The sequence below is a fragment of the Rhinopithecus roxellana genome, chromosome 11 (genome assembly GCF_007565055.1).
Source record: "Rhinopithecus roxellana isolate Shanxi Qingling chromosome 11, ASM756505v1, whole genome shotgun sequence".
In the NCBI taxonomy this organism is placed as follows: Eukaryota; Metazoa; Chordata; class Mammalia; order Primates; family Cercopithecidae; genus Rhinopithecus; species Rhinopithecus roxellana.
This window is the reverse complement of record NC_044559.1, coordinates 18,457,958-18,470,107: the sequence shown is the minus strand read 5'-3', so window position 1 is coordinate 18,470,107 and position 12,150 is coordinate 18,457,958. Positions and strand designations below refer to the sequence as shown.

Here is a 12,150-nt window from a genome sequence, read left to right as displayed (position 1 = left end):
TCAAAGCAAAAAGCATTTAATGATGCTTAGTAAGACCAGTTCTATTTTGGGTGTGAACCAAATGAAAATAAGACATGGTCATAGTCTCTGGAATTCCAGGTTAGTATAAGATATGGTTTGGCTGTGTCTCTACCCAAATCTCATCTTGAATTTTAGCTCCCATAATTCCCACATATCAAGGGAAGGACTTGGTGGGAGGTAACTGAGTCATGGGGGCGGTCTTCCTCTATACTGTTTTCGTGTTAGTGTGTAAGTCTCAAGAGATCTGATGGTTTTGTAAATGGGAGTTCCCCTGCACAAACTCTCTTGCCTGTTGCCATGTAAGACGTGGCTTTGCTCTTCCATCATTTTACACTATGACTGTGGGGCCTCCCCAGCACTGTGGAACTGTGAGTCAATTAAACCTCTTTCCTTTATAAATTACCCAGTATCGGGTATGTCTTTATTAGCAGCATGGGAACAGACTAACACAGTACGGAAACAGACAAACATCACAATAACTAATGCATACATTTTACCCTGCATTTAGCACATTTCTGTAACTATCCACTGAAAGTCTGCTCTTCACTAAATTTGGGGTTTCTGTAGCACAGGAACAATTATTTATTTATATGCTTATTCCCACTGACCACCTGGTACACTGCTTGGCATGGCATACAGGTAGGTCTAAGAGATGTTTGTGGAAAAAAATAAATATACATCTGATAACCATTGTAAATCAAAGATACATAATTCACTACAAGATTAATGAGGAAGAAGCAATTATTTTTGCTGGAGGAGTGAGGGAAAAAGAGAGGTCCACAGTGCCACAGACCAATACACATATGAAATGATCCTCACTATCACTTGTGGTCAGGAAAATACCCATTAAAATACATGGAGATCAAGACATCATTTTCATCCAAAAGACTGATTTAAAAGTTATGTATTGAAAATTCCAGTCCTGATGAAAGCCCAGGGAAATCCGCAAACTATTATTGCTTACATGTGTATGATTTGTTGCAGTCTTCTTGGAATGTAATCTCGAGTATCATTTACAATATAAATGCATTCATTTTTGATACAACAATATCATCTTATGAATTCTATTGTACTTTATAAAGCTAAAATTACCAAAGTAAAAGGATATGTTTACAGATATGTCTATCAGAGCACTGTGTGTAATAAGAACTCTTGAGGAAATGAACTAAAGATCCATCAGAAAGGTAATGGAGAAGTAGTGTAGCACAGGCATTCAGAGAATACTCAGGAGTCAGCTCTATCTGACTAGCTGGCTGTCAGACCATTGAGCATGCTACTAAATCTTTCTAAGTCTTACTTCTCTTATCTAGAAACTAAAGCTACAGGCTGGGCGTTGTGGCTCATGCGTGTAATCCCAGCACTTTGGGAGGCCAAGGCGGGCGGATCACCTGAGGTCAGGAGTTGGAGACTAGCCTGGCCAACGGGGTAAAACCCTGTATCTACTAAAAATGCAAAAAGATTAGCTGGGCATGGTGGCAGGCACCTGCAATCCCAGCTACTCAGGAGGCTGAGGCAGGAGAATTGCTTGAACCAGAGAGAGGCAGAGGTTGCAGTGAGTCGAGAACATGCCATCACTCTTCACAAGAGTGAAACTCCATCTCAAAAAAAAAAAAGAAAAAGAAACTAGAGCTACAAACAGTGCCTATTTTGGGGGTAGTTAAAAGGATGAAAGCACTGAAAACACTTCTTGGCATGTAAGAAGCAATACATAAGTTAATTAAGCATGCAGTTGTTTAATTCAATATACTGTACAATATGCATACTCTGGGATGCTTATAAGCCTGGACCAATTTTTTCAATGCACTCATCTGCACAAACACCCAAGAGTCATTGTTAAGGGAAATAAATCAGGTTGTCATAGTCAAGTGAATAGTATACTTCTGTTTTCTTAAACAAATGAAAAAGTAGACCTACGGTATGTATATATCTTTTGGCACTTTTTAGTTGAGTCATAAAAATATGAAGAGAAAAAAACAATAACTCAACATCACAGATAGCAGGAAAACTCGACCTAGGTGGTATGTAAGAAACTATTCACAGTTTTTAAAAAATAAATATATCTGTATTTTTTTCTGGCTCATTGTAATGAGCATACATTTATGATTTTTTAAAAAATAACAAGGTTTACTAAAATAAATGTCGGCAGGGTGCAGTGACTCACACCTGTAATCCCAGTGATTTAGGAGGCTGAGTTAAGGGGATTGCTTAAAGCCAGGGGTCCAAGACCAATCTGGGCAACAAATTGAGGCCTCGTCTCTACAAAAAAATTTAAAAATTAATCTGGCGCAGTGGTGTGTACCTGTAGTACCAGCTACTTGGGAGGCTGAGGCTGGAGGATTGCTTGTGGCTGCAGTGAGCTATGATTGTTCCGTTGCCTGAGTGCCAGAGCAAGACCATTTCTTTAAAAAAAAAAAATTAACTGTAGGCCGAGCACAGTGGCTTATGCCTGTAATCCCAACACTTTGGGAAGCTGAGACAGGCAGATCATAAGGTCAGGAGATTGAGACCATCCTGACTGACATGGTGAAACCCCATCTCTACTAAAATACAAAAAATATATTAGCCAGGCGTGGTGGCGGGCGCCTGTAGTCCCAGCTACTCGGGAGGCTGAAGTAGGAGAATGGCGTGAACCCGGGAGGCAGAGCTTGCAGTGAGCTGAGATCGCGCCACTGCACTCCAGCCTGGGCGACAGAGCAAGACTCTGTCTCAAAAAAAAAAAAAAAAAAAAAAATTAATTGTATAAGTTCAGGAACCACAAGCAACTCCAAGTGACACAAATATGGAATGGGAGTTACAAAACACAAAAGAATTTAGAATCCAAAGAGCCACAATCCAGAACACTTCCGGATCCTGCCTGGGAGCTTGACTAGCTCCCTCGGACCTTGGAGAGGTACTAAACATTTGTACCCACAGGTGTGAATAGCATCATTAAATCTGTGTGGCATGAAGACTTCTCTTGCCTGGAAGTTATCACACTGTGGTTTTATTATTATTATTATTCATATTTTAGGATGTGCATATAGCCTTGTGTTTGTAGCGGAGTGAAACATGGATTTGGTAGCAAAACATCCTTCAAAGCAGGGACTAACAATCTGACCCAAGCCACCCACTCTTCTTCTCCTGATGTGGTGTGGGAGGAGAAGGGAGGTGTTGGGACTTACCCACAGGGCCGGCAGAGGGCTCACAGCACACAGATGAGTTCCCTTCAGCATGAACCCAAGGAGTTCTTCAGAGAGCACAGGCTGCCCTCATCCCCACACAGTCTCTGCCTCAAGGCTATTATTCACAAACACTACTGGGGAACTTCTCTTGATAATCACGATGTGTAATGCCCAAGAAAATGTGTCTCCTGAGAAAATGGGACAGGGTTGGCTACCAATACAGAATCACGTCAAAAGCCTAACACATTCTCTGTCCTTAAACTGCACTTGCTTTGTGCCCCTCCAAAAGCAGGTTTTGCTGTTTGAGAAATGCATACTTTTGGAGACCTAGTTAGAAGCCTGCTTGTGTCCCATGTGGATCTGAGAATAGGACACTGCATTTGAGATGTCAGCCATGTCAGGCAAACTCTAAGACAGACAGGCACTGCAGGCTGTGTGAGTAGACTTTCAGCTTTAAGAGAGTAGACTTTCAGCTTCTTCCAGAATTGCCTAGGGCTTTCTCACCAGCTAAGCCTCTCTCAACAGACTGCTGATTGCCCTAGTGTAACAGGGGGAAAAAAAGATGAATATATTTCTTCTCAGAAGTACTATATTCAAGATTTTGACATTTTATTTTTCTCAACCTTTAAGCTTATCTTGCATCAATATGGTAAAACCACCACGCTCTCCAATTCGCAAAGCTTAATCCACTATAAAGTGAAGACAATTTTAAGGTGCAGTTAATTGTTCTGCATCAAATCATCTCCTCTTCCTCTCGGTTTGACTCCCCGAGTGAAGAACAACACAAAACGAAACAAAAATCACCAACTTGCTCCAAGATTAAGGTGTAATCAATGACAAGACCAAATGGGAGCAAAAACTCATTCATTTGGTACAGTGATGTCTCGCTCTGTCTTTCCTGGTTTGTTAATATCCAGCAAGGCTTACAGCCCTAGGACATCACTCTGTAAGGTCAACAGCCTCTTGGCCTCTTGTCTACCCTACCACCTCAAGGGCATTTGCCATTTGCCCCTTTCTGACTCTTTAGCTGCTAAAACTTGTAAAGAATAAGGGCTCAATTGAAAACTGCATGCATCTATTTGTTGGACAAGAAGCCATTTCTCTGTTGCCCAGTATTTTCAGGAGTAAGGCAACTGCTGCTCAGAATGTTACAGCACATGGAAAACCCTATTCGCTCTGTATACAGCGTTTGTATGTGTGTGTGTCTATGTGTGTGTGTGTGTGTATACACAATACATATATAGATATTATATAATAATATACACATATATTTCTATAAAATATTCTGTTGATTTGTTTGGGTATACAAATCTGCCTTCCACCAGAAGGCAGAGCTCTGGAAGACAGATAAGCAATGAATGGATGGAGTTCAGTAACACGTCTGTAAGTCTGTAGGCTACTATTTGCTAGTTGTGTGACCTTGGGCACACCATAAAAATAAATTAAGAGGATGTAATAACACATGTCTAACACTCAGCATCATGCCTGACACATAGTGAATACCCAATAAAAGTTTTCAGTATTGTCATTATTACCATTATCATCATTATCACTAAACCAGCAAGGTGCTGGGTTCAAGGACTCAAAGATGAGTTAAGAAGAGAAAATATCCACATGAGCAAAGTAAAGAAGTAACACTTATCTCATATTCTTATTACAACACTTACGGTTGTATGAGAGTCTGTCTATTTACATTACATCTACCTTATTGTGGGATCTGGCATTTCTGGGCGGCTGCTTCAATAACTTATTCTATACAATTACATAAGGAGGGATACATGCAAGTGTATTTTCCTCTCACCTTGACTGTCCACAAATCTTTGTCCCCCTCTAAAAAGGAACACCTGGAAGACAGAGCCTATCTGCTGTTGATCTAGGCACACACACACACCTTCCCCTTGCTGGACCAGATCATTCCAAGGCATAAAGGAGTTAATCAATACAACACTGTTGAATAAAAGAAATAAAATACAATATAATAAAATAATATTTGGATGACCATTCAGTTTGTTGTGTTCACTGCTCTGTTTAAAAACAGAGTTACTGAGTACTAGCTTATATGCTAACTCCTGTACTCAGGGCCATGGGTACCTTGCAGATGTCTAAGACTTGCCTGAGGTCATAGTCCCCAATTTTTGGCATAGGCAGGTTTTCTGAACATAAAGTACTGAAACTGCCCCAATAGTCCCATACACATTTCTTTTGGATAAAAATAGGAATTGGCCCTTCCTGTCTTAAAGCTTGAAACTTAACATTTGTTTCATCTGAGTTCCTTCCTCAGGAAAGGCCCTGGAAGCCTCTCAAAAAGTATCAAAGAACTAAAACTCACCAGCTCATTGCATTCAGACCATGAGATGCCAGGCCCTCATTTCGTTTCCTTACCCTTCCCTACTTCCTGTTTTCCAACACACTGTTAACATTTCTATCCCGCTATATTAAACCCCTAAGTTTAGTGAGTCAGGGAGATGGATTTGAGACTGATCACCCATCTCCTCAGCTCTAGCACCTGATTAAAGCCTTCTTCCTTAGCAATAATTGTTGTCTCGGTGATGGGCTTTCTGTGCAGTGAGCAGCAGGGCTGAGACTGGATCCTTGGTGTTTTGGTAACAGTATGAACTGGTGCAGGAGAAAGTCAGCTTATGCTAGGCCATCTAGTTTCCTTCAAGAAAGTATGTGCTAGACAACTCAGAACCATAAGGCTTTCTTTTCCTGACCCCTGTCGTCTACCCACCCAGGCCTGTCCCACTCCTCCTCCGTATTAACATACCTACGGAGGTTCCCTAAACTCTGAGTATGGGCACCGTGAGCTGTTCAAAAGTCCTACCGAGGTTTTATATATATTATATATTATATTATAATATGAAGTATTATACATATTTTCCACCTTATTCTCTCTTTTCTAAATTATATTTTCAGTAAGGTACCTGCCATTCCTATTAAAGTACTAAAATGACCAGGCGTGATGGCTCATGCCTGTAATCCTGAAAGTTTGGGAGGCTGAGGTGGGAGAGTTACTTGAACCCGGGAGCTCAAGACCAGTTTGAGTAACAAAATGGGACCCTGTCTCTATAAAAATAATTTTAAAAAATTAGCCTAGGGTAGTGGCAAATACTTGTAGTCCCAGCTACTTGGGAGGTGGAGGTGGGAAGATCACTTTTATCTGGGTGTTTGAGGCTGCAGTAAGCTGTGATCACGCCACTGCACTCCAGCCTGGGTGACAGGGTGAGATTCTTTCCCAAATAATAATAATAATAATTTAAAATCAATAAAATTACCAGCTTTTAATATATCACATACCTGCAGTAGTCACACCAGTATATGACATATGGCAAATGACTATTAGGGGTATATTTTTAAAATATATTATGTATCTATGGGTATAGTGTGTGGGCGTATACACATGGTCATCTCGCAGTATCTGGAGGAGATTGTTTCCAGAACCCCCCATGAATACTAAAATCCACAGATGCTCAAATTCCTGATAGAAGATGGTGTAGTATTTGCATATGATTTACTGACCTTCTCCCTAGTATATTTAAAATCATTCTCAGATTACTTGTAACACCAAATACAATATAAATATTATGTAAATAGTTGTTATCCTGTATTTTTTACTTGTATTAGTGATAGTGTTGTTTTTTAATTTTTTCCCCCAACAGTTTTGATCCAAGATGGGTTGAATTAACAGATCTAAAACTCAGAGAGACAGAAGGCTGACTATATGTGTATCTACAGTCATGTATCACTTAATGAGGTGGATACATTCTGAGAAACATGACCTTAGGTGAGTTTCTCATCGGGTGAACATCATACAGTATACTTACACAAACCTAGAGGGTGTAGCGTACTACCTATCTAGGCTGTAAGGTATACCCTTTTGTTCCAAGACTACAAATTCATACAGCATGTTACTGTATTGAACACTGTGGGCAGTTGTAACATCATGGTATTTGTGTATCTAAACATATCTAAACAAAAGAGGTACAGGAAAAATACAGTATGATTTTATGGGACCACTATTGTATATGGCGTCATTGACTAAAATGTCATTATGCAGTACATGACAGTATACATCCTTCAGTGAAATTCATCTTAAGATTCAGAAGCCAGCAGGTCATTCTTGCCACACTTTCCCAGACTTCACCCAAGTAGACTGCTCCTTCAGAAGGGAAGCCTGACGCTAACGGAATGTGATGCCATTTTTTAAATTAACCCTTTCCACTAAGTTTGAAAAGGACATTCTTCCTAGACTGGGCCATCAGTAACAATGCCCCATCATGGAGAGAAAAGCATACTGAACCTGAGCTTCGACAGTCTAGGGCGACCTGCTCCTCAGGCCCCGCAAGCATGCTCTTTCCACCATGCAGGTGGAGAGTTATGACTGCTGAAAGCCTCTGTCCCAGTGAGACAAAACTGCATTATCTATTAAATTTCTAATATGCAGACTATGTTTTATATGGCAGATACACTGCAGAAAAAAATGCTGGCTTTTGCTCTGATACATGGAGATCTATTAGAGAAATCTATCAGGGAAATACGAAGTTGATCAGAGTCACAGAGATTCTGATGAAGGGTTACAGAACTGAAGCAATATAGTAGATGCTGGTTCCTTAATGCACTAAAAAATTACACATTTTATTAAGGCCGCTACCAAACTTCCCACACTTTCAGCTACATCCCTGTAACTAGGAACTATACCCAGAAGTGGCAGCTTGGTTTTCAGGCTTCAGGCTGTCTTGTGGCTTGAAGGTTGGGTTTCACTGGGTGCTTGCCCCTATCTGCCTAGGAATTTGTCTGCCTTCTACCATTATCACAATAATTTTTCAAATGTATAGGTACAAATCCCTTAGCATGGAGGAGCTCCTTGAATACCAGCATGACTGGGCAGTTGGGCTACCAAGGGTCCAAAATCATGGTTGGGAAACTCCTCCAAGACCCAATATGTTTTTTTCTTTCTACCTACACCTTGCACCTCCCCCATTTGGAGCCTATAAAAACCCTGGCCTCAGCCGCACGTTGGGACTACCCGCCTTCTGGTAGGGACTACACGCTTTGGGTCTCCTCTCCACTGGGAGCTGTTCCATCACTCAATAAAACTCTTCTCTGCCTGGATCACTCTCCAGTTGTCCGTATAACCTCATTCTTCTTGGATGCAGGACAAGAACCCGGGACCCAACAAACAGCGAGTGAGAAAGGAGTTGTAACACTGTAGCCTTCCTGTCCTCTGTTGGTGCCAGGCAGCTGCCCCACACAACAGGAAGTAGCAGTGGGGCCGGGCCAGCCTAGGAGCCATGAGCTAGAGCAGAGCAGTGGGACTGAACAAGCTGTAACATGAACGACCTGAAAACCACCCCCACCCCATTTGCTGCCCTGTGGCTGGTGAAAAGGAGAGAAGAGCTGTGACCCTGCTGGGGACCCAGACCTCAGCTCCCCAAGCCAGGGCTGTGTGCCATGCTGTAACACCCCCCTCGGAGTTCTGTGATTGCTGGTGTCTCTGAGTTTTTAGGGCGCCACCGCATTCCCCTCATCCAGACACCAGCACCCAAGGCAGAAGCCCCTTGCTGTACACCTGGTCCAGCCACAGCCTTGCACAGAGCCAATGCCTGGAGTGCCCACCCCACCACAGCAGCTGGTGCGTCTGGCTTGCCCTTGGCGGGCATGAGATATAGACCAGTTGTATGAGCTGAGTGCAGCCTGATGGGCCAAGTGGGCAGAGCAAGCCCTGTGGGCACAAGCAAAACTCAAGCAGAGGCACTGGCGGCTGCAGGGGTCTCTGGCTGGCAAAGAGGCACTGAAAAAATCCTGTATCATTTCCACACTCTGTATGTGTGAAGCAATACAGTGTGTATCCTAAGGATGAGGGTGTGCATGAGTGTGGTATGTATGCCTGTGCTGCTGGTGAGCTGCAGGACCGTCATGGAAGGGAAGTTAGTAAAAGATGTTGCTCTGGGCTGGGCGCAGCGGCTCATGCCTGTAATCCTAGCACTTTGGAAGGCTGAGGCTGGCAGATAACCTGAGGTCGGAAGTTCGAGAGCAGCCTGACCAATATGGAGAAACCCAGTCTCTACCAAAAATACAAAAAATTAGCCAGGTGTGGTGGTGCATGCCTGTAATCCCAACTACTCAGGAGGCCGAGGCAGGAGAATCGCTTGAACCCGGGAGGTAGAGATTGCGCTGAGTCGAGATCGTGCCATTGAACTCCAGCCTGGGCAACAAGAGCAAAACTCCTCAAAAAAAAAAAATAATAATAATAATAAAGTTTCCCTGGTAGAGAGCCTCATTCTACAGACCAAGAGGCTGTGCTGAGTCCTTCTGCAAAGAGACTTCCACTCTCACTTCTGATCCAATACACTTACAGGTCAGTGAGACGGTGCATAAACACAATCCATTGTACAGGTTAGCAAAAGAATCTGACTGATTAAAAGAAGGGATCTATAAAGAAGGTAAAGCTCTGGTCTGCCTGGAGATAAAGCCCAGCACATCACTAAAGAGAGAAAGCAAGGAGTACACATTACCAGGAACCTTCCTGCCAGGAAAAAGTGGGTGGGACAGCAGTAGCAGGCATCATGCTTAAATAACAAGGTAATTATTAGCTCCATTTATCTACATACCTCCAAAGTGAGCTCTCGGTGATGCTCCCCAGGTTATAGTCATAGAGCTTTGTCAAAATGAGAATCACCTGAAGGCAAAAGAAGACATCATGGTTAGTCTCAAACAATTACAATCTCTTAGAACTGAAATGGCCCAAGGGAGGGCTTAGGATTCCTTTAATAGGTGCTTAGCATAATTGAATGAATTGTTATGGCATTTGCAGCACTGACTGGGAAAGGGTTGGCGTGCCTTTCTGCCTTTCCACTGAACTGCTTAGGCCTATCCTCTCCCCACCTTTCTCCCTGTCACCCTGCAGCAAGGGTTAACTGCTCCTCCAGGCGTTTCTTTCCCTAGTGGGTTTAATGCTTTTAGGGAACGCTGGCAGAACTGCCAAATATGAACACAACGCAGGTACTCACTGAGCAGATGCCTGGGAGAAAGGAAGGTCAATGGTTAGTTTCCAGTCTTAGTAGCTGGGCGCACTGAGGTTACCCAATGTGCCCAGCTACCATCTTTTTGGGAGATAGCAAAGAATTCTTTGAAAGAATGTCAGAATGCCCATTTATTAAGGGGGATGAAGAGTAATGCTATCTCCCAAAAAGAATTGCTGTTTGAAGTTAAATTAGGAAATAAATACAAATTACATATCAATTAGCATGGTGGTTTGTCTTTTTTGGTTTTTTTTTTTTTTTTTTTTTTTGAGATGGAGTTTCACTCATATCGCCCGCACTGGAGTGCAATGGCGCAATCTCGGCCCACTGCAACCTCCGCCTCCCAGGTTCAAGTGATTTTCCTGCCTCAGCCTCCCAAGTAGCTGGGATTACAGGAACCCGCCACCATGCCTAGCTAATTTTTTGCATTTTTGGAGATCGGGTTTCGCCATGTTGGTCTGGCTGGTCTCAAACACCTGACCTCAGGTGATCCGCTAGCCTTGGCCTCCCAAAGTGCTGGGATTACAGGCATGAACCACTGCGCCTGGCCTAGCATGGGATTCTTAAATGTTAGTTCCTTCCCTTTGCCCTATGTGAGCTTGGTTTTAACTTTCTTCTGACTTCCAATTTCTAGGAAAGCCATAAAATAGAAGCCACATTGGCAGAGCTAAACAACAGCATTTTAACAGGAGCAAATCTATTTCATGGGGTCCAGATAATTACTGTGTAATTTGTTTCTTATGGAACCCTCCATAAGAAACAGATAAAATCAAAAATTAGGAACAGGTCTCAGGAAAGAAGCCGTAGAATTACAGAAGGCTAAATTTAAGCCATATTCGCTTCGCAGCAAATCCTCCTCTGAAATCGAAAGCAGCACTATTTTCAACTTTACCCAGAGGAACCTAAACCATTTCATTCTTTCAGACTTCAACAAACATATATTAAACGTTTATTAGGAGCCCAGGATTTTGTCTGATGCCAGAAGAGAACACAAAGGAAAACAGATTCAGTCTATGAGTCCGTGATCCGGTTAGGACAGAAGCGCTCATGAAAGAAAAGGGAAGTTGATGAAGAGCTATATACCCCTTCTCAGTCACACCGAAACTCTTCCCATCACAGCTGCTCCAGAAGACAGCTTCTCTTGGTGTCTGCAGCAACGAACACAGTCCACTTGGTTACTTGAAATACATGAGCCCAAGGACACTTGAGAAGATTCCACAGAGCAGTGTGTGTTCCTAACCACTGATTTCTCCACCTTTACTCGCTCTTCTTACGTAAGGGAAAAACATTATGGGTTTGCTCAGTTTTCTGTCGAAGTTCGTATTTTCCTCCTGGTACTCATAACCCAGAACATTTGGCCCAGCCCAGCTGTTTCCAACTCAGCAGAAACATGTCGACATTGATTTCCTGAATTCTTCTCTGAAGGCCAAGGGATCAGTTCTAGCCACAGTGAGCAGAGAATATTCTAACCTTAAATTCCGGGCCTGCAAGCTACTGAGGAATGCTGAATCCAAGTTCCACTCTACTAGCACAGCGTTTGATTTACTGAAGGCACAAGCATCAGTGAACACATTCTTAACTTTTTTAATTTTTTAATTTCACAGCAAGCAAACTGGAACTCCCTGACCTTAGGTTTGTTCTAAGTTCAAGGGGAAAAAAAAATTACAGTAACTTAAAAACAGGCAGAGATCCCTGAGTACCTGTCATCTAAGACCACCCCTCTCCTAAACTACAGCACGGCTTCCTTCCTTCCAGGTCCTGTTCAAAACTTGCTTCTTTAGCAAAACGTGGGCACGTGTGAGGTGCGGGACACCCTATGGGCACATCAGATGGCATGCCTGTGGTGGGGGCATATGCTTAACAGATCCATGTGCCAATTAAGTCGCGCTCAGTGCTAAATTTCAATCACTGCCATCCCAGGAACACTGATCAGTGGCAGCAGGGTG

At 42.8% G+C, this 12,150-nt stretch overlaps 1 protein-coding gene across 3 annotated transcripts in view; it reads right to left on the bottom strand.

The window, feature by feature from the left end:
* SORCS1 (sortilin related VPS10 domain containing receptor 1) overlaps positions 1-12,150 on the bottom strand; it is a 596,232-nt gene that overhangs the window by 378,777 nt on the left and 205,305 nt on the right. For all 3 annotated transcript variants that reach the window (XM_030941406.1, XM_030941405.1, XM_030941407.1), the window contains exon 2: positions 9,794-9,861. In XM_030941406.1, coding sequence (XP_030797266.1) covers positions 9,794-9,861 — 68 coding nt within the window. The remainder of the gene's footprint in view (positions 1-9,793; positions 9,862-12,150) is intronic.